Genomic DNA, 25,764 nt, shown 5'->3' on the forward strand with positions numbered 1-25,764 from the left:
ATGAATTTTTCTTCAAAAAATAACTCCAAAGGAACAACAAAGTCCTAACTATATTAGAACCTGTATACTTATGGTAGATGAATTTTTATTCTAGGCTTGGGCTCCAAAATATTTTAAAACTTGTTATAAATTATGTGGGTTCAATCATTGGATCCATCCCCAATCCACTGTCTTTCCACTACATGCTCTACACATATGTATTCAGTCCCTGAATCCATCACCTCTTTTATTAGAAAATCAATTCATTTATAAGGATGGCACAATTAAGAGGACAAAGCATTCAACAGGTTTATAAAAAGAATCATGTCAACATGGTATGTTTCCAAATATTCTATGTAATACCACCTTTCATACTCTGTGCGTAGCCCGTGGGACTCAGAGAATGGAGGAGAACCACGTGAGCCCCCACTTCCTCTCACGTGGAACAGTGGTCCCCCTATAGCTACTAATGCTCCTTTCATTAGTTAAGGACGGAAGGAAACTTAACAATGTGCAAGATCCAGGAAATGGTGCATGCATGTAATCTAAGGACCCAACATACGGGTATTTTCCAAATAATACATGCCAAGTGAATTTTAAGAGAAAGAATAGGGGCGCCTGGGTGGCTCAGTGGGTTAAGCCGCTGCCTTCGGCTCGGGTCATGATCTCAGGGTCCTGGGATCGAGTCCGGCATCGGGCTCTTTGCTCAGCAGGGAGCCTGCTTCCCTCTCTCTCTCTGCCTGCCTCTCTGTCTACTTGTGATCTCTCTCTGTCAAATAAATAAATAAAAATCTTTAAAAAAAAAAAAAAAAGAGAGAAAGAATAAAAACTTACAAATGACCGTGCGTAAGATAAAGAGATACCATAGAAAGGGCCTGAAGAATAATTCTGAGGAGACTATATTCTGATAACCATTAATATTTGAAAGCCCATGTATGTGTTTACTATTAATCACCATAATTCCTCAATGATATTCTCCAGAACTACTGAGTAGTGATGGTAGGTAGATCCATTTGTTTTAGAGGACAGCACTATAATAGAACTTACATTTGTGTTTTGTTGAAACAATCTAATGAGGACTTCTGAGCACTATATTTGATGACTATTATGAGTTTTCAGAAATTAATAGCCAAGGAGATATCAAAAAAGAATTCTCATGCTTTGATTAAAAGTCAACAAACAGGGTGCCTGGGTGGCTCAGTGGGTTAAGCCTCTGCCTTCGGCTCAGGTCATGATCTCGGGGTCCTGGGATTGAGTCCTGCTTCAGGCTCTCTGCTCAGCAGGGAGCCTGCTTCCCCCTCTCTCTCTGTCTGCCTCTCTGACTACTTGTGATCTCTCTCTGTGTGTGAAATAAATAAATAAATCTTTAAAAAAAAAAAAAAGTCGGGGCGCCTGGGTGGCTCAGTGGGTTAAAGCCTCTGCCTTCGGCTCGGGTCATGGTCTCAGGGTCCTAGGATCGAGCCCCGCATCGGGCTCTCTGCTCGGCGGCAAGCCTGCTTCCCTCTCTCTCTCTCTGCCTGCCTCTCTGCTTACTTGTGCTCTCTCTCTGTCGGGTAAATAAATAAAATCTAAAAAAAAAAAAAAAAAAAAAGTCAACAAACAGCTTCCCAAGAATCTGCAAAATGCCCAACTCTTGTATTTTATTTTGGTCTGAGTACTTGGATCACATTAAAGAAATATGAATATAAATACTAGTTGATAGTGGGTGATATGCCCACATATATCAAAACACAATTTTGCCTTTCAGATGCAGAGGAGCTGGGGCTACTTAAAGCTTCTGAATAATTTTATCTGTTTATTGTTTTTGAGACTAATGCTGCCTAACATGTACCCATGAAAAAATTATAGGAAGAGAAACACTAAGGGATTCTTTTCATTATTCATAAATTTTCAGAATCAGAACCATTTGACCAGATGGTTCTAGGATGTGAAGTTGGGACTAAATATAGCCAGAATTATGGAAAAAGAGTTTGGTCAATCCCTAGCTTCCACCAGGTTTAGTAATAAAACTACCAAATGTGAGCATTAGGGAATGTCCTTCAATCAAGTCTCTCTCTGTGTCATTATCAGAAGTCTAATAAGAATTTCAATGCTATTTTAGAAAAATATGACCAAACTATAACAAAACGATACATATCAATACCCAAAGACTTAAAATATGTGATCTATATTTACAAATAAATGCAACTGAGTGTAGCTTATTCATTAAAGTCAAAACGAAATCCTTTTTTTCTTTTTAAGATTTTATTTATTTATTTGATAGAGAGAGAGAGATCACAAGTAGGCACAGAGGCAGGTAGAGAGAGAGGAGGAAGCAGGCTCCCCACTGAGCAGAGAGCCTGATGCGGGGCTCAATCCCAGGACCCTGAGATCATGACCTGAGCTGAAGGCAGAGGCTTAACCCACTGAGCCACCCAGGTGCCCCAAAAAGAAATCCTTATAAATAGCCTATCAGGATTTTCTTCTTGAAGAAAAGAAAAATTCCATTTCTATTTTTTTGAGGGAAAGTTGAAAAACAATGCCAAGATTTCTGAGGTGATAAAAGACAATGAATTTAAATGAACTTTTAATTTAAAAAAAAAACAATATAAAGGCAATAAGATGGGAAATATACAAATATAGTAAAATAGCAATTAAACATTTAATACTAAAATTAGCAAAATTACTCATTTTTTAAATAAAACCCAGTTTTAGAGAGAGGTCTATTTTAGAATGAGCTCTGCCATATACTGCTGGTGAAACTCTAAACTGGGGAAAATCGAAAGATATAAGAGTCAGTCCGAAAATGTCAAAAGTCTTGAAAATGTTCATGCCCAACACAGAGGAAGGGAAGGAAAAATAAAATAAGATAAAAACAAAGAGCAAGACAAACCATAAGAGACTCTTAATCAGGAAACAAACTGAGGGTTGCTGGAGGGGAGGGGGTCGCGGGATGGAGTATTGGGTGATGGGCATTAAGGAGGGCACGTGATGTGATGAGCACTGCATGTTAAAAAAGACAGACTAGGGTGCCTGGGTGGCTCAGTTGGTTGAGCAACTGCCTTCAGCTCAGGTCATGATCCCGGACTTCCAGGATCGAGTCCCGCATCGGGCTCCCAGCTCCCTGGGGAGTCTGCTTCTCCCTCTGACCTTCTCCTCTCTCATGCTCTCTCTCACTCATTCTCCCTCAAATCTTTAAAAAAAAAAAAAAAAAAAAAAGACAGACTAATCACTGAACTCTACCTCTGAAACTAATAATACACTATATGTTAACTAAAACAAAGAAATTTTGAAACCATATTTTAATATTGGGGGGAAAAAAAGGAAAATGCTCGTGTCAAGTTCAGCAAGTGCCCTGCAAGTAATCTGAAGAGAATGGTTCAAAATAGAAGAAATCTGAATTCCAACAATAAACAATAGTGACAGATATCTATATAGACTACTGATGTACTAACCCAGCCATTTAAAAATTACATTAAAAAATAAAAAATTTTAAAAATTACATTTTACAGGTTTATCTAATGACATAGGAAATGGTCACTAAATCTTATTAATTTGTTTTTTTTAAAGATTTTATTTATTTATTTGACAGAGAGAGAGATCACAAGTAGGCAGAGAAGCAAGCAGAGAGAGGGGGAAGCAGGCTCCCTGCTGAGCAGAGAGTCCGACGAGGGGCTCGATCCCAGGACCCCAAGGATCATGACCTGAGCTGAAAGCAGAGGCTTAACCCACTGAGCCACCCAGGTGCCCCTTGGTTTTGTTTTTTAAAGCAAGTTTCAAGACAGGTGCATGGTTTGAGCCCATGTAAAGCGTGCATTGATCTGGTAAGGCTGACATTGAACTCTGTTGTTTCTTGGTGGTATGGTTGTGATCACTCTTATTTCCCTATTTGTACTTTCTTAGGTTCTCCTCATTTTCAACACAGAAAACACTGTATTTACAATCAGAAATAAAGAATTTTTTAAAAAAGAAATGATCATAAAACTCCCGTTCACATCTCAAACATAAAGAGGGCTTAAAAACCTAGGAAAAAGTTATCCTGCTAATAATCAGTCTGTCTTTTAAAGGGATCCAATCCCCTGTCAGAATCACTTTTGTAATTTAATACCTCTTAAAAACATAAGCTTCTACAACTGGCAGAATCAACCTACTAAAACTTATTTGAAAGTAGTCATGAAAAATAATCTCATCAACAAGACTGTTTTATCACTGAAAGCTTTCTTTCTAATCTTTTCACATAAAAGGAGAACACTGGCTTAATGTCTATCTCAGTCTTACAACAACAGGGCCTCCTCTAAACCTTGAATGCTTAAAAAACCACCATCAGAGGTACAGTACCAGGAGAGTGAGGAGTATGCAAATCCTTACCTCAAAAGCAATGATCAAACAAGACAAAATTTCCACAAAAAAACCAAAATCATTGTAGGACTCTGGGGATCGATTAAAGGCATACAACAAGTGGAGAGACATTTATTCATACAAAACTAGTGAGCCTCAAGTTACAACAGTGGAAGCACACAGGAAAACACACAAGCATGTTCCTTTACCTACACTACTACCACACTCAAAACACACCTGACACCAAAAATGTGGGTTTATTTCCACAATGATTAATTCTCCAACACCAGCTGGGTGTCCTACAATTCACTTCAGTTCTGACACTATCTCCCTGGGGTTAACATCAGATGGCACAAGGAAAAGTTTCCGTCTCCCAAGACTGACCCCTCTAATGCAGACGCCCAGTGCAAGTAGGATGTACAAAGGTTACCCACAACTTGTCTGTCTTGCAGACTGCAGGTTGCCATGAGCCCCTCCTTAGGGTCCATCACAGAACCCAGGAAAACTGTTTAGCAGTTTATCACATGATAAAGGATATAATAAAGGATACAGTTTAACAGCCAGGTGAAGAGATGCATAGGGAAAGGTCTGGAAGGGTCCCCACTGAGTCAGAGTGTGCCACCCTTCCAGCATGTAGATGTGTTCACCAAACCCTGTACTTTGGGGATTTTTATGGAGCTTTCATCAAATAGGCATAATTGATCATAACCCAATCAAAGCAGCTATTGTTCAAAGAACTAAAAGAAACCAGGTTTAAAGAATTAAAGTATGACAACAATGACCCAACAAATACCTTTACCTCAATAAAGAGGTAGAAATTATGAAAAAGAACCAAATGAAATTCTGGAGTTGAAAAGCTTACTGAGACAGAAAATTCACTAGATCAGCTCACCAGGCTGGATTTGACAAGACAGAGAATCAAGGAACTTGAAGACAGAGTAACAGAAACTACTCAATCTGCAGAACAGACCAAAAAATGAACAAATAAAAATTAAGACAGCCTCGGAGACCCTTGAGAGAACATCAAGCATGCTAACCTACACATAATGGCAGTTCCAAAACATAAAAGAGTAAGAGGCAGGAAAAAGGGAAGAAATAATGGCCCCCAAGTTCCCAAATTTTATGAAAAACATTAAACAGTCTGAGCATCTCAATGAAACTTAGCCTAGAGCAAACACACACACAAAAATCCATACCAGAACACATTTTAGTAAACTGTTTAAAAATAAAAAATGAGGGGTCACTGGGTGGCTCCGTGGGGTAAGCCTCTGCCTTCGGCTCAGGTCATGGTCTCGGGGTCCTGGGATGGAGCCCCCCATTGGGCTCTCTGCTCAGCAGGGAGCCTGCTTCCCCCTCTCTGTCTCTGCCTGCCTCTCTGCCTACTTGTGATCTCTGTCTGTCAAATAAATAAATAAAATCTTTAAAAAAAAAATCAAAATCAAAAACGAAATCTTCAAAACTGCAAAAAACTTATCATATAAAAGGAAACAATAAAGTAATTAATAGTTAATTTCTCATCAGAAACAATAAGTATCAGAAGGCACTGATGCCATATTTAAACTGCTTAAAGAAACTGTTTCCCAAAGAATTCTGTACCCAGCAAAGCTATCCTTAAAAAATTAAGATGACATGAATCCATTCTCAGTTAAACGAAGACTGCGAAAACCTGTTGCTAACAGATGTGACCTACAAGAAAGGACTAAAAGGACATGACATCAGATGCTGACTCAGATAGGTAGGAAGAAGTGAAGAGTGCTGGAAAAGGTAAACATGTGAGTAAATATGGAAGACCGTATAAACATACTTTTGCTGGTTTCTTTCTCTTGATTTTTACTTTAAAAGACAAGGTCTAGTAATACTTATGACACCGCACTGCTGGGTTTGTAACATACACAGAGCACACGTCAGTAACAGCACTATGGGCTGACAGTCTACGCCCTCCCTCAGTTCCTCCCAGTTCATGCGCCTTGGTAAGGCAGTCTGATGATCACAGGTGGCCATCCCCAGGAAGTCACCACCTCTTCTCAGTTTGTTCCTGGGTAATGATCAAGGTGAAAGAGGTGAGGAGGATAGTATGGACCCATTCTGAAACTTCAGGGTCCCAACCTGACCATCCCTGGGCATGACGTATCTCTGGCCCAATACCACAACATACAGAATACAGCCCAAATTCTCAGCAAAACCCATAAATTGCTAACCTGATTAGAATATTCATTATCACTTATTTCACACGGTTTTGTCGACTAGAAATTCATTTCTTCCATTCCCACCTATTGAAAGCCTACTCTTCCCTCAAAACTACACAAATGCCACCTCCTCCCTGTCACTTTCCCTAAGCACACAAGTTAGGACTAAATGCTCCCTTCAGTGCAGGAAATGGAATGCACCTTATTTGTGTTCTTATTTCGGTGGAATCACACATCACGTGGGGGCTAAGTTCGAAATATAAGAGGGAAACATCTCTGACAGTCAATGTCATTGTTGAAAACCCCACAGGAAGCCACTGCTCAAGACGGTCATACAGTCCCACAGTGAGCAGTGGGGTTTTCCCTCCAGCATTAAAACTGACTCCTTTTTCTTCTGCTGAGCACTCGAAGTTATTGCTGGCTTACATTTAGAAGCTACTTATATGAAAAATTGATACCTTTAAACCCTAGAAATGCTCATACTCCAAGGTATGCAGGAACGGAGCAAGCCAGTGGGAGGGGTAGAATCACATCTCCCCCACACCCACACCCGCACCCGTTGAGGGCACAAACTCAGAGCAGAACATCTAGCTATTCCATCGGGCTCATGCTCTCTGCAGAATGTGTATAGTGAAATCAGAGTGGAATTCACCATGACCTAACTCTGCTGTGCTGTCCTCCAAGTGGCTCATAGTGATGAAGGGCAGATGCAGAAAAACATCACCGTTAGCCCAGAAGGCAGAACTATAGCTTGCATAGCTCTGATAAGAATCAAATACGTTGATTCTACTGCTGCTACATTCTTAAAGGGTCTCATGACTGACTGCCTGTACATCTCACCGATAGTTAATAGTGATCTGAAGAAGAAGCACCAGAGAAATCTTGCCAAAGTAGTTTCACGAGTAGAAACTGAAAGAAACATTTATGATCTAATACTCACTGTACGTCCCCTCCCTCCGAGCACCAAGCATATAAGCACCAGCTTCATAGAGCAAAAGGGCAGCTCTTTTTGCCCATGGGAACCTGTCTCTGTGGTATTAAAAATAAGCAGCTGGGGGCGCCTGGGTGGCTCAGTGGGTTAAGCCGCTGCCTTTGGCTCAGGTCGTGATCTCGGGGTCGTGGGATCGAGTCCCACATCGGGCTCTCTGCTCGGCAGGAAGCCTGCTTCCCTCTCTCTCTCTGCCTGCCTCTCCGTCTACTTGTGATCTCTCTCTGTCAAATAAATAAATAACATTAAAAAAAAAATAAGCAGCTGTTTAAACAGAAAAGGTCTCAAGAATTCTTTCTTGACTGTTTGCCTCCCACCCCACATCAGTGCGCCCAAGTTCATGGTTACGTGGTCAGCTCCTCCAGAGGGCTGTCTTAGCTCCAGCAATCTTACAGTGTGCACAGAACACAGTCTTGCAAATAGTGAAAGATAAGTGTTTCTTAATTTAAGTGAAGAGACAATAAACACAACCAACCCTGAAGCCAACCTCTTCTATAGTTACCAGAGTATAAACATTTCAAAAACAAACATTTATGCATACAAAAAAGTTGTCCCCTCACAAATGACAAACCCTTGCAAGTCCAGGGGGAAAAAACCAATCTGACCTTGAAATGCAATAATTTTGCATAATAGGGGAGAACCAGGTGGTTGGCTGTTCTACTGCTCTGAAGAAAAGAACATCAAAAGAGAGTCTGTAAGAAGAAAATTACAGTGACCTTTAGCCTCCCACTTTTTCTCTTTGAAAACATGGTGGTTTAAATGTGAAGTATGATTTCTTCTTTAGGGCTTTTTTCCTTTAGTAACTAGATGAACTGATATGCAAGATAATAGTTCCATTCTTTTAAAAAGAAGTGACATTTGTCTGGATCGTTATTTACTGCCATTGTTTGTGTAAAGTATTATGCTTTCGTGAAACAGTAATGTTTCTCAACAGAAAAAAAGACACATCCAAATGGGTCACCTGCAGCCTTATAAGCAGGTGGTGAAACAAGTGACTTGACCTTCCCAAGGAGAGTTCAGGGGTGTGGACTGTCTCTGACTTGCAAAAATAGGGGGTCTCAGGCAGATGTCCCCTGAGGCTGCAGAGGAAGCTCCGTGGGCCAGCGGAGAAGCTGCCCTGGACAAGGGAAGACAAGAGCACTTCCTCAGGGCAGCCAGTCCAACCTAATAATCAGCTCGCAGACATGATTCTAATAACCCCAAATGGGTCAGCTGAAATCAGTCCCAGGTGAGGTAGGGGTTTCTGAGCCTCTGTCCTAGTGGATCCCAGAGCAGCAAATGAGACAGCTTCCAGATCAATCCAAGATGGGTGGCCTGATTAATCAGAAACCTTTCCTGGGGCCTAGGGGGGCGTGAATCTCAGAGAATACCAGGTCAGTCTCTTTCTGGAGGCCATCACTGTAAAGCGTGGAGCTGTGGTGTCCTCTACCCACCTCAAGGAGAGAGCAGCCTACAGCAAGAGACGAGCAGATTCTTGACAGTGCTGGAAACCCAGGTTCCAGTTCCTCCCAAGGCCTACCCTACAGGCCTGCCTTCCCCGCAGCTTCATGATTTTCGGAGTACCCCGCCCGGACCATTATTTCAATAAACTTCCCATGTTCTCTTGATGGATTTCAATGTGTGTTTCAGTTACTGATAACCAAGGAAACATCAGAAATGAAGGGGAACCCTGGTTTAAAAAGATCGGGGCAAGGAAAACAAGGTAACAAAGGTCCAACCAGCTACCAGAAGTAACTGAGAATAAAACCACAGAGCAGTCGGGGGCGCCTGGGTGGCTCAGTGGGTTAAAGCCTCTGCCTTCGGTTCAGGTTATGATCACGGACGGGGTCCTGCGATCAAGCCCCACATCGGGCTGTCTGCTCGGCAGGAGCTTGCTTCCTCCTATCTCTCTTTGCCTGCCTCTCTGCCTACTTGTGCCTACTTTCTCTCTCTCTCTCTCTGTCAAATAAATAAATAAATAAATCTTAAAACAAAAACAAAAACCCACAGAGCAGTCCTTGATAGGAAAGTGGTATTTACAAGACAACACATTCAAACTCAACGAAATTCTAACAACAAAAGTAGGTGACACCTAAGTCAGAGCCCATGGGTGGCTCAGACAGGCGTACCATCCTTGCTGATCTGGGATATTAACCAGAGATTATAAATGATAAAGGTATTCTGCAAAACTGAAATTATTCTCTTCCACCAAATTTTGCTCTTGTGGCAGAACAAACCTGGCCTTGGGTCTTCGACTTAGTTTTACGTTTCATGGATTTCAGAACCACTGGGTGGTATTTTTTTCTAAAACGTTTTAGCATTTTGATGAAAATGACAGATGCACCTGGCAAACAACTCATTTTTTAACTAAACTTTTGTTTTACCAAATATAAAATGCCTCTAGCTTTAGCAAAACCAATACACAGAAAACCACTCTTCTTTACTGACTCCTCATTTGTAAAGCTGTGTCTGGTGTTCATGATGATGGAAGCACTAAACAGGGTCCCTGCCCTCTACCAGCTGCTTAGGGAGATTAATTCATCTGTTAAGGCAGGAATATAAGTTATTATCTGTGATTAGAGAGAAGTACTGATTTACAGCATGGAGAAAGAGGACATGATTCAGACAGACCATGCACATCCCAGCTCTGCTGTTTTCTTCCTGCCATTTATTAACTGCGTGACCCTTGTACATTACTAAGCATTATTAAATGCGATTTTTCTCATCTTTAAATGTGGCTATTAAGACCTACTTCAGAGAACTGGTGTGATTAAATAAATAAATGCCACCTGCATAGGCATTCCATGAGAAGTAAACCTTGAAAAGTAGATTGATATATTCGGTTCTAAGTTATCAAAAAAGATCAGGATGAAGTAGAATAAACATTCAAACTGGCCAATGAAGGAGAACAAGCTCCAGGCCTCTGCACACAAATTCCCACCAAAAGCTCCCCTCCAGGCCCCCCACCCTGTTCTTCCTTGTCTGTAACCCTATTTTCTGCCAGCCCTCTCACAAACCTTCCCAGCCAATGACGCTGTGGCTGCCTACTGTCTTAATATTCTCTGACTTGTAATGAATCATGTAATCCTCCCATCAACTGTGTAAGGCACCATTAATTGTCCCCATTTTACAGACAAGAAAACTGAGGCCCAGATAAGTTATATAACTACTCCAAAGTCCCTTAGCCCACCTGGAGTGCAAAGTGTGAACCCAGCAAGTTTCCCTCTGGCTGTGCCCTTCTCAGCACCTATTCTTTCAGGAGCTAACGTTCCACCAGTGGGATGCCAACCTGAAGGGGAATCTAGCAGGTGACCCAGTTCTTCTGTGAGTGGACACAGGACACCTCGTTACATGGGAGAGAATGCCTCTCCCAGGACATGACAGAGGAGCCAAGACCTGGAAAGTACATCTAAACCATGATAAACGCCTCTTGTTGGGATCAGCGGGTGTTTCAACCAATGGTTCCTAAACAGCTCACTCCCAGCTCTGATCCCTAATTACTCCCCTAAATCAGGAAAGCACACTCAGCAACGGTCTCTGAAATACACCTCAAATTCAGAGCCTGATTCTGTGTTACAAAATATGTTTTGATTTGCACTAAAATAATAGTTGGTATGTGTTAATGACATTTCAAGAACAAGATTAATCATTAATATTATGACCAAGCGGATTCATCCTAGCAGTGTAAGAACAGTTGAGTACTAGAAAGTCCATTAAGGGGCACCTGGGTGGCTCAGTGGGTTAAGCCTCTGCCTTCAGCTCAGGTCGTGATCTCGGGGTCCTGGGATCAAGCCTCACTCAGTGGAGAACCTGCTTCTCCCTCTCTCTCTGCCTGCCTCTGCCTACTTGTGATTTCTCTCTCTGTCAAATAAATAAATAAAATCTTAAAAAAAAAAAAAAAAGTCCATTAACACAATACCGTATCCTTATGTTAAAAGACAAAAACCAAATGATCATATGACTATATGAAGGCATTTGACAAATACCACTCTTACTTTAAAAAGATCTCAGTAGTATTACTAATGCTACTAACAAACCTATACTCTTACTGTACTTCAGGAAATGTGTTAAGCATTTTACACTGATTAGCTCATTAATCACTTAACAATACCCTATGAGTTAAGTACATTAACCACCAATTTTACAGATAATGAACTAAAGTTCAAAGAGACAAAATAATCCTCTCAAGGTTAAACAACTAGTGAGTAGCAAAGACCAAATATGAACACAAAGCCATCTGACCTCCAAGCTCAAACACTTACCAAATCAGTAAGGGTAAAAAACTGAACAGGTACTTCACCAAAAAACCAAAAAACAAACAACAACAACAACAAAAAAAATGGTCAACAGTGATGAAAAAATACTAAGCCTCACTCATAAATCTTTAAAAATGCCAACTAAAAACATAATGGACCTAGTCAATTGATAAACATTTAAAAATTCTGCGTGTTTCACACTATGTTAAAGATAAGATGAGAGTATAAATGGGTAATGCCATCGCAAGGGGCAATTTGACAATAATTGTCCACTTGTGCATGCTCATACCATTGACTAAGCAATCCCATTTATAGTTTTACTGGCACAGTTATGCAAAACTACACGTACCTGAAATTTTTAGATACCCCTGTTACATAAATTTTAATACACCCATATAATGGAACTCAATGGCATTCAAACATTCCAGTAAGAATGAGGCACCTCTAGATGCAAAGATATGAAAAGTAGTCCAGGATATGCTCTTAGGTAAAAAAGACAACGTGGAAAGTTGGATATCATTTAAATTCCAACTAAACATGCATGTGCCTAAAGATGTCCAGGAAAGTACTCAAGAAAGAGTTAACTGTGGCGATCTCGAGGGATGGAACTGGGAACAGCAGGAGAAAAAAGCACCTTTAATTTTCATTTTATTATAATATTTGACTTTTATCATGAACATATACACATTTCATCATTAAAAATCATTTTTTTAAAAGAATGTGCCTATTTATTTATTTGTCAGAGATAGAGAATATGCGTGCACAAGCAGGGTGAGCGGCAGGCAGAGGGAGAGGGAGAAGCAGACTCCCCACTGAGCAAGAAGCCCGATGGAGGACTCAATCCCAGGACCCTGGGATCATGACCTAAGCTGAAGGCAGTTGCTTAACTGACTGAGTCATGCTGGCATTCCTAAAAAGTCTTTAAATATGGGCATGTGGGTATCTCAGTCAGTTGAGCGTTGGACTCTTGATTTCAGCCTGTGCAAAAATGTATAATAAGCAGTTTCTGGTGTGACTTGTACATTCCCTGCCCCTCGACATCACGATTCAGATTAATTTTGATCTAAATTTAAGTATTATCCCCTTCCCTTTTCAAGACACTAAGAAAACGTCCTTTCAAAGACGGTGGTCGTGACTGTCATAGATTATCTCAGGGAAAGCAAAGCTGAGCAACAGGGCCCGGCACACAGGCGACCCCGAGCACATTTTACCACCACCATCATCTACTTTCACAGATGAGACTGCTAAGGTTCATAATCAAAATAACTGATCCTTAGTCACACTTTTGAACTACTTCTCTTGTTAGAGAAATTTATTCTTTGATAAAAGTGAGGGGGAAAAGCTCTGGGAATTACAACTTCATGAGAAACATTTGGGATTGTGAAAAACAAAAGGCCCCAAATGGAGTCACTTATGCTAAGTCCCATGTCACCAAACCGAGACTTGATGACAGTTCCAGCTGCCCCTGAGATGGACTCTTAGGCCAATCAGGAATCGCCTAGTCAGCGCCAGTGAGGCAAACCCCTGTTATTCCCTATAAGAAAGTGACCCCGCAGTAACCAATCTACTTTTCTGCCACACATAACTTCCTTGTTTCCGCTCCCTTCTGCCTACAAGTCTCTATTTTTTTATAGCTCCTCGGAGCTCCTTTCTATCTGCTAGACTGGATGCTGTGTGATTTGAATAGATTTTTGCTCAAATAAACTCTTCAAATTTTTAATATGCCTCAGTTTAGCTTTTAACAGGACTCACTGTTAAAGGCTGCCTTTAAAACATATAATGACCTCTGCCTCAGAATTTCTATCCAGGACAGGACACAGAGTGTGACTCTGTTCAGAGGCGGGACATGCAGTGTGACTCTGTCCAGGATGGGACATGCAGTGTGACTCTGTCCAGGGGCAGGGCATGCAGTGTGACTCTGTCCAGTCGCGGGACACACAGTGTGACACTGCCCAGGGTGGGACACGCGGTGTCTCTGTCCAGGATGAGACACGCAGTGTGACTCTCCTACAGCTAGGAAAACCATCCAAGAGATTTCAGTGCCACCAACTATATAGTTTAACATCAACAGTCCTTTCTAAAACACAATTTTACTAAAGAAAAATTTTGCTTTCATTTAACTTCACACTTCATTGTCTTTGTGATAGGACATAAATATTTATTTTTTAATCCCTAAAAATATAATCCGGGATTATAAACTTTCTCATTATTCTAATTCTAAGAACAGCTCTTAATCTAAGAAATATACCTAAATTAAACTCTCCCTTTCATGTTAAGGCACTGAAGAAAGAAAAGCAATACTCTAAGAGGGCCAAAAGATCTGAAAAAAGTGAAAAGACCAAATAGAAAGGTAACTTGAAAGCAGCAGTTTATTTTTATTTTTAATTTTTTAAAGATTTTTTTTTTTTTTAACAGAGAGAGAGAGACACACAGTGAGGGAGGGAACACAAGCAGAGGGAATGGAAGAGGGAGAACAGAATAGGCTTTCCGTGGAGCAGGGAGCCGGAGGCGGGGCTCGATCCCAGGACCCTGGGATCATGACCTGAGCTCAAGGCAGAAGCTTAACGATTGAGCCACCTATTTTTTATTTTTTTTTAATTTTTTTAAAATTTAGCACCCCTATTTTTAATTTTTTTTAAAGTTTATTTTTCTTAGTAATCTCTACACCCAAAGTGAGGCTCGAACTCACAGCCATGAGATCAAGAGTCGCATGTTCCTCCAACTGAGCCAGCCAGGAGCCCCAAAAGTAGTGGTTTATTTTAGAAACCCAACTGAGTACCTATGGTAAGTTTAAGTTTTTAGTTTCTACTACAAGTATCACCCAGCAACCTGTTGAGACTCAGCTCTAAAAATGACCTCACAGCAGAAAGCCATGTTCCTTTTCTGAAATACCTTGTGTCTGGTACCCTGTTACTTTTATGTTATGCAACGAACAGAGCATATTAAACTACCTACGTTTGTTTTTAAATGGGAGCTACAACTTGGAATTGTTTTAAAATACCTAAAGAGAGGAGGGCCAGCTCTACCTTTTCTCATGGAGCTCAGTAAAGATAATATTCATCATTCCTTGAAACAGGTCTAACAACACAATTATTTAAGCTATTTGATCTTTCAAATGAAAGGCTCCTTTTTTCTACCATTTTGAAAACAATATACCATTAATCTGTATTTTAGTTTTTTAGCAGTTTAATTATATTGCCTTAGTAAAACAACCATGAAATCAGCGTTCTCCAGTTTTAGTAACTCAAGGCTGAAGATGGTAAAAGAAAGAGAAGAATGAGATTCACTTTTTGGTTTTCAGTTGTGTCATTAATTTTTTAAATATGAGAAAACATGATCAAATGATTAGCTAGTATAAAACACACTGTTGGCTCTCAGAGACTCAGAACCCAGTAATAGTAACCCTCCTAGCAATCAGCTCCTGGACACAGCATCTACACAGACCTGATTAAAATTAAAGGTTAAATTTTAAAAGTCAGATCAATCTATCTTCAAAACAACAGTCTAAGAATACAGTTTACAATCTAGAGGAGACTAAAGTTGTTTTTCTGACTTTATCTAAAAATCCAAAGGATGTTACATTTGAGAGAAATCTTTTCCATCTCCGTCAAATGCTGATACAATGTTATATCAAATCCAAGTTTAGGGTAGGAGAATTTCCTGGAGGAGACACACAGAATTATGGACTCTGGCCAATTAAAAGTCAGTGGGATAAATTATAGGAGAAAATAGCAGAGATACTAATATTACGGTATTTTTGCTAGAGTAAAATATAACAAATTGAGCCTAAGGATATAGAAATGTTAATTTAGCACCCTCTCTGTTCCAGGCATTGTGATTTAAAAAAAAGAAAAAAAGAAAAAAAAAGCTTTGCCTGAATTCACTTCATGAATTACAACAACCCAATTCTACAGAAGGCTTGGGTTTAAGTATGTTGCTGAAGGTCACACAGCTGATACGTTGTGTAGCCAAGATCCTAAACAATGTCGTCTGCCTCGGGCACCGCTCCGTGCCAAACCCATCACAGGCTCTCACTGGCTATTTGATCAAGAAATGACAGAATGACCTCAAATCCAAGCTCTTCACTTCTACACCATACTGTCCATTGTATTTAAGATAAATATCAGACAGTCGAAGTCTCTCATTGGAAACCTGATAGAATTAGCTTTAAACTAAGTTTAAACACGCATCCAGAGTGAGTACATTACACCCTGAAGACCCCTGATCCCGCCATGCCCACTTTGCTCTCTCACCTCGGTCATCCACAACAGGCAAGGTTCCAGAGAACCACCTTCTCCCCAAGTTCATGTCCCTACTCTTCCAAGCTTCCCCCACTGGGGAGCATCTCAAGGTCAGGGAGCATCTGCTGCTGCCCTTCCCAGGGCAACGATCCTTGTACAGTGCCTGGCAACAGTAACTGCTCAATAAAAACCTGCTCAACTGAACTTCTGACCTGTGGGATCCTCCCATCCCTTCCCACCTTCCTTCCCAACGCTTTCCCCTCACCCTCGAGTGCGGTTACAAAGCACTCCCAACATATCCCCACTCCCAACATATCCCCACTCCGTGTACACAGCGGGACCCAGAAGACAGCGAGGGACCCTCGTGGCTCCCCACATGGGCACCTACACCACTACCTGGTACCCTCATGCCTACACGGGGGCATCTCTGAGATTCACGGGTTCAGGTGCCCCTCCTGATAGGTCTCCGGCTCCATGCTCTTCACATTCCAGTTCCGCCATCACCATAGACAACTTTGGGGTCCAAGCCCACCCTGTCTCCTTAGCCTCAGCCTCACCTGTAACCACACACCTGCTGGTCCTTCCCTCAGGAATCTTAAACCCCACTGTGCACATCTGGCCAAATCTCCCAATTCTTCTAGGACTCCCACTTCCTTACTTTGCATCCTGCCCCTTCTTTCTCCTCAGTTCGTTAACTACAATGCTCACAGTTTAGGAGGGAACCAGATGTGTGAACAAACAACCACGGCATTAAGTGCTGTGTAAACAGTAACAGCAGCCCGAGTACCCGCTCTATAGACAGGTGGCACCAAGAGAGACAGGAAGGATGCTGAGGGGCAAGGGGACGTGGCTGGGGGCGAGCTGCAGGAAGGCAGAGAAGCGAAGCCTCCGGAGTGCTCCTAAGGTGAACAGGCAGGTACCAGTCGGTGGCAGCAACATGTGTCCCCGGGGCCTGGAGCTGGGCGGCCACCTGCCACCATTCTCCCTCTCCAGGGGACACCATTCACACTGCCATCTGTTCTCACAAGATGCCAAAGTAGTAAAATAAGGGTTTTGGTTTTGGTTTAATAGTCAGTTATTTGGGGATGAATGGTAATTTTCCTTTATGAGAAGATTCCGATCTCCCACAGAGCACACCAGTCAAGACCGCGAATGCACAGCAGTCCACAGGGAGAGACGCTGAGAGTGGGAGAGCTTCGGGCCACTGCAGCATGTGGATATAGCAGCGGCAATCTTATCCTATTGTATAAAAGTACTGGTCTGCCACGGATTCGGGGGCAGGGAGGCTGATCCTTCATACGGTTTGTGGAACAGGGACCTGAACTCTGATCAAATCAGAGAATGGCCGTGCCTTCTTCTATCTACTCGCGCATCTGCTCTACAGGGCAGTGTCCAGTAACCAGGACACACAAGGGCCCCAGTGGGCCATCTGCCAAGTCCCTCTCCCACTGCAGGCGTGAAGAGTCTGAGGACACCACCCTGGGAGCAGGAGAAGAGAGCCTGTCCTGCGCCCCACCCCTGCCCTGAACTGCTGAGCATGTTTCTACTACCTCCTTCTTTTCCCCCCTCCCTGGGGGGCTCAAAGAGAACTTTGAAGAAAATGCAGTTAAGTTCAAGATAACTGAATTTCTCACTGGCCTTGAAAATGCCTATCAGCATTCCTGGGCCTAACAAAAAAGAACCAGGGACTCGGGCGCCTGGGTGGCTTAGTGGATTAAAGCTTCTGCCTTCGGTTGGGGGGCCTGGTGGCTCAGTGGGTTAAGTCTCTGCCTTCGGCTCAGGTCATGATCTCAGCGTCCTAGAATCGAGCCCCGCATCGGGCTCTCTGCTCAGTGGGGAGCCTGCTTCCCGCTCTCTCTGCCTGCCTCTCTGCCTGCTTGTGATCTCTCTGTCAGGTGGATGAATGAAAACTTTATAAAAAAAAAAAAAAAAAAAAAAAAAAAGCTTCTGCCTTCGGCTCAGGTCATGATCCCAGAGCCCTGGGATCAGGTCCCACATTGGGCTCTCTGCTCAGCAGGGAGCCTGCTTCCCCCTCTCTCTCTGTGTGCCTTTCTGCCTACTTGCGATCTCTGTCAAATAAATAAATAAAATTCTTATTAAAAAAAACAAACAAACAGGGACTTAACACTGCCCACAGATTGCACGAGGCTCTCTTTCCCAAAGCATGCTAATGCACCCAAGTACGGCCGCGCTTACAAGGGCCAAGAAATCAGTACTGCCAGAGGATGACAGGAGGGGAGGGAAGAGGATGGGCCGAGACCGGAGCCATGCTTCCTCTGCTCACTTGGTTTTATTTGTAGAGAACCACAGGGGAGAGCTAGTCTGGGCACAAAGAGCCAACAGGTGCATAAAGCGGCCTGGAACCACTTCCAGTCCCCCCGATGGAGAGGCCTGGGGGCTACACTTGGCATCTCAGAGCAGCTCTCCAGGTCCACCGTCCACCCTCGCCTCTCGGTCCACCTGACCAGGGCTGGGCCCTCTGGGTTCATCCTGCTGCCTCAGCTGAACCGTCTGCCCCTTGCTTTTGGCCTAATCCTGGGGGTCCCCCTTCTAACAAGTCTCCATGTCAAGCCTTCTCAGCTACTTCAGACCCGCCTTTCCGTCCAGGCCCGGCTCCTGGCAGCCCTATTATGCAGGAGACACAACTGGACAACAGGCTCACACCGGGAAACTGAACTGGAGAGAACACAGTGTCGTGTTTTTCATGTATTATCTACTGTCTGATCACTACGATAATCTTGTGAGGTATGTATTATTCCCATTTATTACCTGAAGAAACCAAGCCTTAGCAAGATGACTAAGCCCCAGGGCCCCTCCCACACTTTTAGTAAGTGGATACGGGAGTAGCAGAGCTGCATTCCAGCACAAGTCTCTCCGAGGCCAGAGCCTCTCCGGCCTCCTCTGACGTCAGAGAGCCTAAGGTTGGGAAGGAATGGTAAGTTAAAGGCAGAAGTAAATCCTGGCTTTAAGCCCCTGCTGGCCTCCTCTGACGTCAGAGAGCCTAAGGTTGGGAAGGAATGGTAAGTTAAAGGCAGAAGTAAATCCTGGCTTTAAGCCCCTGCTGCCCACGGCCGTGGGCATCTGCTTACTCCGTGCCACAGGTCTCGATGCTGGGGCGAGGTGCAGAGCAGCACACGGGGACGTCATGATAAAAACAGCTGGCTATTCGTGATAAGGCACAACCACGCACCTTGTTTTTCTGTTGAAACCCACCTAATGAGCCCTAATGACCAGCCCCCTTTCTGTGAGCCATGCCCCACAACAATTGTAGGTTTTCTCCTTTTCCCTTTGTGGACATTATGGTGTTCACCACACCGAGTCGGTCACAGCCAGCTCCCCTGCTAGATTGTGAACTTCCGGAGGGCCGTGTCCTACTCCTCTTGCATGCCTTGCCCTGTATCTGGCACACAGTAGGGCTGCAGTAAATGTCGGCAGAATGAATTAGGAAATCAGTTCAAGGAATATGCTCCCAGTGGCCATTATCTGGTGTTGGTCATGACCAAGCTTGAAATGAGCTTTCAAACTGAAGCTCATTTCAAAAATAAAGTACAAATGTAAATATAATCACTCAGCAAACTGGTCTGACAACATGAGAATGACATCTTGAAAAAAAAAAATGGGAAGGTTAAAAGCTCTCATCAAAAAACTTTAAAGAAAAAAAACAATGAACACCAAGGCTACAAAATATTTCCACGACAAAACAAAAGGAAGCATATGTTCCTTGAATCAAGGAAGCATATGTTCCCTGAATTGGAGTCAATAAAAGATCTGAACTTCTGTTGTTTCACTACTATCTTGGGGACTAATCATTTTCTGGTTTGGGAGATTTTACTGAATTTTTAATATATCATTTTACACAGTGGATGTGTGAAATTTAAAGACTTAATTTCACCTCTGAATTACTCCAAATGCTAATGCAGGGAAAACTATAAAATTTTAGCTCTGTTAAAAATATACTATAAAATTCAATGCTCACGTTATGGCTAAAAATTGAAGTGTGGCTAATTATCTACATGAGAAAAGAAAATTACCAAATTCCATAATTTGGAGTTCCATTTTCACTTCTATTATAAGAAATAATTATGCATTAGAGCAAGTAACGCTCAACAGCAGTCCGGGAAAGCAGTACTAAATAAAGCAATGCTAAATGCTAAGCTTCACCAGCACCAGAGGGGCATGGTGACCAGACAGCGGGTACATCCAAGTGAACTAAGAATTCATAACTGGTGATAATGGGAATGGTTTCACTGGGAGGGAGAAACTTCAGAACTTCAAGAGAAGCAGACTTCAAAAATGTTAGGGAGACAGTTTATGAAAGATTAGAAAAATGGAGCCATGAAAATTAAATGCAATCTAAAATCCTTGAATCAGCTTAGATAAAGAGAGAGGAACAGAGGCTACACCAAGGAAGGACGTTAGACTCTATGTAGATAACAGCACTGTATCAAGGTTAAATTCCTTAAGGGTAATATTATGCAAAAGAATGACCTTGTTCTTAGGAGACACAAATGAAGTATTCAGAATTCCTAAAAATCCAGTGAAAAAACGAAGTGTGGGTATGAGCGTGTGCAGGGTAGGACAGAGAGGGGTCTACAAATGTGGCAAAATATGAACCAGGAAATCCAGAGAAAAGTGATCACTGAATAATTCTTCAAACTTTTCTATAAGCTTGACTTTTTCCAAAATAAAATCCTGGGGTTAAAACAAAATCAGAGAGTGTGGTCTGAGTTCATACTGCAAGGCACTGTCTCAAGAGTAACAAGAAATTTCTTTTACTTTTTCTTTTTTTCCAATTCAGAGAAAAAACCACAGAGGGAAACCATTATGATCTTTCTAGAAACCGGAACATGCAAACAGTAGAAGGAGATGCCCCACATTGAAGGTATCAAAGAGTGTTATGACTCCCTTAGGCTTAGTCATGAAAGGCTAAGGCACAGCACTGAGGGTCTTACTGTTTTGTTTTGTTTTAAACTATGTTCAGAAGATGGTTGACCACTAACATTTCTGAGAGCCTAGCCACTCTGCTTTATAAAAACCATCTAGCTTAACCATAAGAACAAGCGGGATTATAGCTCTTATGGTCCCAAACTGAAAGAAAGTGAAAATAAGAAAGTAAGACTCAATGTGCAAAATAACTTACGTGCAAATTTGCACAGTATGGGTGGTATGACCTCAAGTCTGTGAAACCCCACACTCTGGAGTCTTTCCCACATAATATACTAGAGGAACAGAGAAGCAACAGGACTGTTGTCATGTAAAGTTTTACTCTTCAAAGATTTATCCAACAACTATGTCTACCACTACCATTAATTTTTAATAATAATTATAATAAATGGTATATCTCCATTATTCCACCAAGAAAAATAACCTTCCAAAATACTCCAAACTGTCAATGTTAATTCTAATTCCATCAACATTCCAAGACAGTATGTGTATTTTCTATTAATTTTATGTATGTTATATATAACCACATAATAGCTTATGTGACTACAGAATAGATTATGTGTGACTTCTGTGTATTTAAAAAAGACATTATTGATAAGAAATGATTACTGAGAGTAGAAATGAGTTAAAAAAAAAAGAACAAAAGTAGTACTTCTTTTGTTCAAAAGAAGATTATGGGGTGCTGCTTAAAAATAAGGCTGTGGATAATGATATTGCATTATATAAATGTGTGAAACCAACACACCACACACCTGGAACACACAGTGTTCTATTCAACTACAGCTCAATGAACAATAAATATAAAAAAAAAATAAGTGATAAAATTAAGGTTATGGGGTGCTGTCAGGAAGATACCAAAGAAACCTCCTCATCTGGATTTCAGAAGACACCTGACAGTTTCGATCCTGTGTTGTAGAACGTAACCAATCTAACGCCCGCCAGTGTTTGCTGCCATAAGTCATCCCCTACTGTATGCCTTTCGTTCCTCCACCTAGTGGAAAACGAGCTTAGGAAACCCTGAAACCTCCACAAACCCCATTTGAAATCCATTTGAAAATGCTGAGTGACACGTCTACTTACAGAAATGAAAACTGACAGGTTTGTAGGCAGGCAATGAGAGCACATGAAGAGAGTTTCACAGAAAGTGTGGTGGAAGGTGTAAAAATGATCCGAAGTAATGTATTTGTTAAACACTTTCTTAATGTAAACATCCCCTCATCCTCCAGAAGTATAATAAAAGAAATGTTTTGTTTGAATCACTACAGTTGTAGTATTTATTTTTCTAAGATGCAGTAGGAATAGCAAAAGACAAAACCTCAAAGATTTAGAAATACATTGTAACATATTCTTTTCCACTTTTGTTCCATCAACAGTGACTGATTACCGAGCACCACAGGTAGTATATTATTGTATATTACACAGCTTTTGTTGTTGAAATCATTATTAAAAAATAGACGAATAAGAAACAAACTGTCGGGCGCCTGGGTGGCTCAGTGGGTTGGGCCTCTGCCTTCCGCTCAGGTCATGATCTCGGGGTCCTGGGATCAAGGCCCGCATGGGGCTCTCTGCTCAGTGGGGAGCCTGCTTCTGCCTCTCTGCCTACTTGTGACCTCTCTCTCTCAAATAAATAAATAAAATCTTAAAAAAAAAAAAAAAAAAAGAAACAAACTGTCATATCACATAAACTTCTGGTTGATTTTACCTGACTTATTTTTTCCCCGAAATGACAGGTTTTATGTAAGTTTTATAGTTCATTTCAGAAAAGAAAAAAGTATTTCTGAAATAAAACTCCATTAGAAAAAGACATGCTAAGAAATATTAACCATCAAATAGGAATTTCTACATTTTAAGTAAACATTTATTATTTTCAGGAAATGATACTTCCAAATAAATTGATGTGTATCTCTACTACTAAATTAAATTCCTTTTAGCCACTGAGTTAACAAAGAGAACTATAGGATTTCCTCCTCAAGATGGCTTAAGACTGTTTCTGTATTCTCCTTTGCCAGAAAAGTTGTAGAGAAACTTTTATAAAAAATAAGAATGTCAAATAAATTACAGATAGGTAGATGATTAATAGGTCTCATTTCTTTTTTTCCTTTCTATACCACTGCTCTTTGTATCTAAGGTAATAAATACAATTTTATTTCCCTTGCCTGAAAGACTGAAGATGCACATAAAATAATCAAAGTCAAGATTCATTCTCATAATGGATTCCAGTGCGTTATATTCCTACGGTAACAATTTTCACTCCTTTTAAGGCTTATTGCTAGATATAACACAACTCCTGAACTTGATATCACCTTGTTTATTTTTCTTTAAATCAAATTGTTTCCTCTTGTTTTCATCGACATTTCCTATGCCTGTCATTCTAGAAGTAAACAAAACATCCGACTTTATTGTGGGCTTCTCTGCTGGCATTTCATCTTCCCTACATTTCCAGCCAAGTCTTACTGAGATACACTGGACACGGATTTAGTGGTGGTGGAGAAACTAAAATAATGATGTTTCAAAGCTACCCTACACACTAGAGCTCCTGACCCATTGATTGAGGTTAAGTTGATCCTACAACAAATGCTAATGCAACTTGCCCAGATACACGTGTCTCATGTCTACAGTTTGAGACAGAAAGAGAGATGATCTAAGACTCCTAACTATGCATCTATGGAGAGAATTTTACACCATGAAGACAAGATAGCACACGACGGATTCTCTTACTGCTCCTCTCTCATTCCCACCACTGCTCACAAAAGACCATATTCCTAAACTATGACACCATCACGCTCAATGGCTCTGCTTTGGGATATCATCTGATGTCTTGCTGACATAAACATGACTCCTCATTCCACTAAAGTCACTACAATCCACTCTTTGTTTGCACCATTTAAAATAAATATGTCTTCACATTACAAAAAGCTCAGGAGGGTAAAGTAGACACTATCCCAATATAGCACATTTTCTCAATCCTGGTCTCTTTCCTCTTACAGCCGGTCGCTACATAATAAGAATAAATTGTACCAGTAACTGCCGACAAATTAAAAATAAAACTTAACCTTAAAACATCTTTAATAATCTTTAAACTTTAAAACATCTTTAATAATCCAGCATTAGGGAAACAAGGTAATTCGATTAAATTACTCAATTGTATCATATAGACGTCAGAAATGATCTAGTCAAAATGTTCATCAACAACAAAAAATTCTAGAGTATTTAAAAGAAAAAGTAATTTTCTCACATCAAACACTTCATTTGTCCTCTATGTTCAGCTAGAGGAAGGCATTCCACAGAAGTAAATTTCATCCACTTCAATGCCCAAGCTCACTTTACTTAAACCACTGTGGACAGAACTGTTCTCGGCTATGGCTGGTACTCCCCACCAATGCAGGTGGTACAGTATTTGTGAATCTAACTCAAGCATCTGTTAGTGCCTGCGATCTCTCACAGTGAACATATGTTAGGTTACTGCGCTATCTTGAAGAGAGCAAGAGCCTCAGGGCCATTAACAAAGGCAGAGCAATTCCCTCCTCTTCCAAAAGGCACCATGAAGACAGGTTCCTGTATCTACATTTTCAGAGTTTTCCTGTCCCTTATCCATTGTCCCTTATCCTCGTTCCCTGTTCCTTGTCCCTTTTCCTATCGCTCATCCACCACCGTTTCTAGGATGTCCTTCACCGATCTTCTACATCACTGCTTCTGAACCGTGCCTGACACATCCGGGAACCGGGCAGATAATAACTGATCAAGAGCAAGAATAGACAAATCGGGGTGAGAGGTTCCATTTGAAAAGGTGCATCAGGGGGCGCCTGGGTGGCTCAGTGGGTTAAAGCCTCTGCCTTCAGCTCAGGTAATGATCCCAGGGTCCTGGGATCGAGCTCCGCATCGGGATCTCTGCTCAGTGGGAAGCCTGCTTCCCCGAACCCCCTCCTGCCTGCCTCTCTGCCTACTTGTGATCTCTGTCAAATAAATAAATAAAATCTTTAAAAATAAATAAATAAAAATAAAAAGGTGCACTGGGCTCAGTGCATAGGGTGGGTTTAAGTTCAGCCACGCAGAGGTTGTTTCCAATTATGTCCTCGTCCTTGATTATATCCGATGGTTCGTTTTCTGGGAAAACGACCGACTAATACATCATTACTCTACAGCAATTACTACTTAAGAAATGTCACCATTAATAAGCAAAATCCATAATATGATCTGACTTACCCGAGGCACGCCTTGTGAATCGGTTTATTACCGGAGCTAAAAGAAAAAAAGCAGAATAATATGATTACACATTATTATACATATTACTTAAGTTAAAAAGAAAAAAAGAATGAGTAAGAAATGCAAGAGGAAATATCACAAATATGTGAAGATTGTTTAAATTCACCAGGAGCCAAGAAAGAAAAATTAAAATCAATATTTCCCCTGGTAAATTAGTCCCCCACAAAGCACCTGAAATTTAAAAAAAAAAAAAAAGGCTCGCCTTATATACAGCTGAAACGACTTAACTGAGGATCTATAAGTAAATCCATACAGTATCTTTGGAAACAATTTGGCAATCACATCGTGGGCCATACAAGGTTCTTGTGTCCTCTAATAAAGTAATTCTACTTTTAGAGATTTATGCTACAGAAATACTACTAGAGAAAGAAAAATCAGTATGTCTAGTCAAAGGAGATTTCAGAACACCGCTAGTAACCCTAGCTGACAGAGTTGCTTAAAATGGGATCGGGAGGCCATAAAGGTAGAGGAATTTATTCACACCCTCCCTGGGAAAACCACAAATTTTTCTGAAGACCCCTTCGGCCAGCTGCAAGCTCTCAGCTGGGACTTCACTTTCTTCTCATCGGGACACCTGAATCCTCCTCACTCTTCACTGCAAAAGGAGCCAA

The 25,764-nt window shown here is 41.3% G+C and overlaps 1 protein-coding gene across 1 annotated transcript in view; it reads right to left on the bottom strand.

Moving 5' to 3' along the window:
- LOC111155270 (protein kinase cAMP-dependent type II regulatory subunit beta) overlaps window positions 1-25,764 on the bottom strand; it is a 90,826-nt gene that overhangs the window by 40,385 nt on the left and 24,677 nt on the right. The window contains exon 2 of the mRNA XM_022515395.1: window positions 25,094-25,129. Coding sequence (XP_022371103.1) covers window positions 25,094-25,129 — 36 coding nt within the window. The remainder of the gene's footprint in view (window positions 1-25,093; window positions 25,130-25,764) is intronic.

This window comes from Enhydra lutris, unplaced genomic scaffold (assembly GCF_002288905.1).
Source record: "Enhydra lutris kenyoni isolate GAN:26980312 unplaced genomic scaffold, ASM228890v2 scaffoldscaffold40, whole genome shotgun sequence".
NCBI lineage: Eukaryota > Metazoa > Chordata > Mammalia > Carnivora > Mustelidae > Enhydra > Enhydra lutris.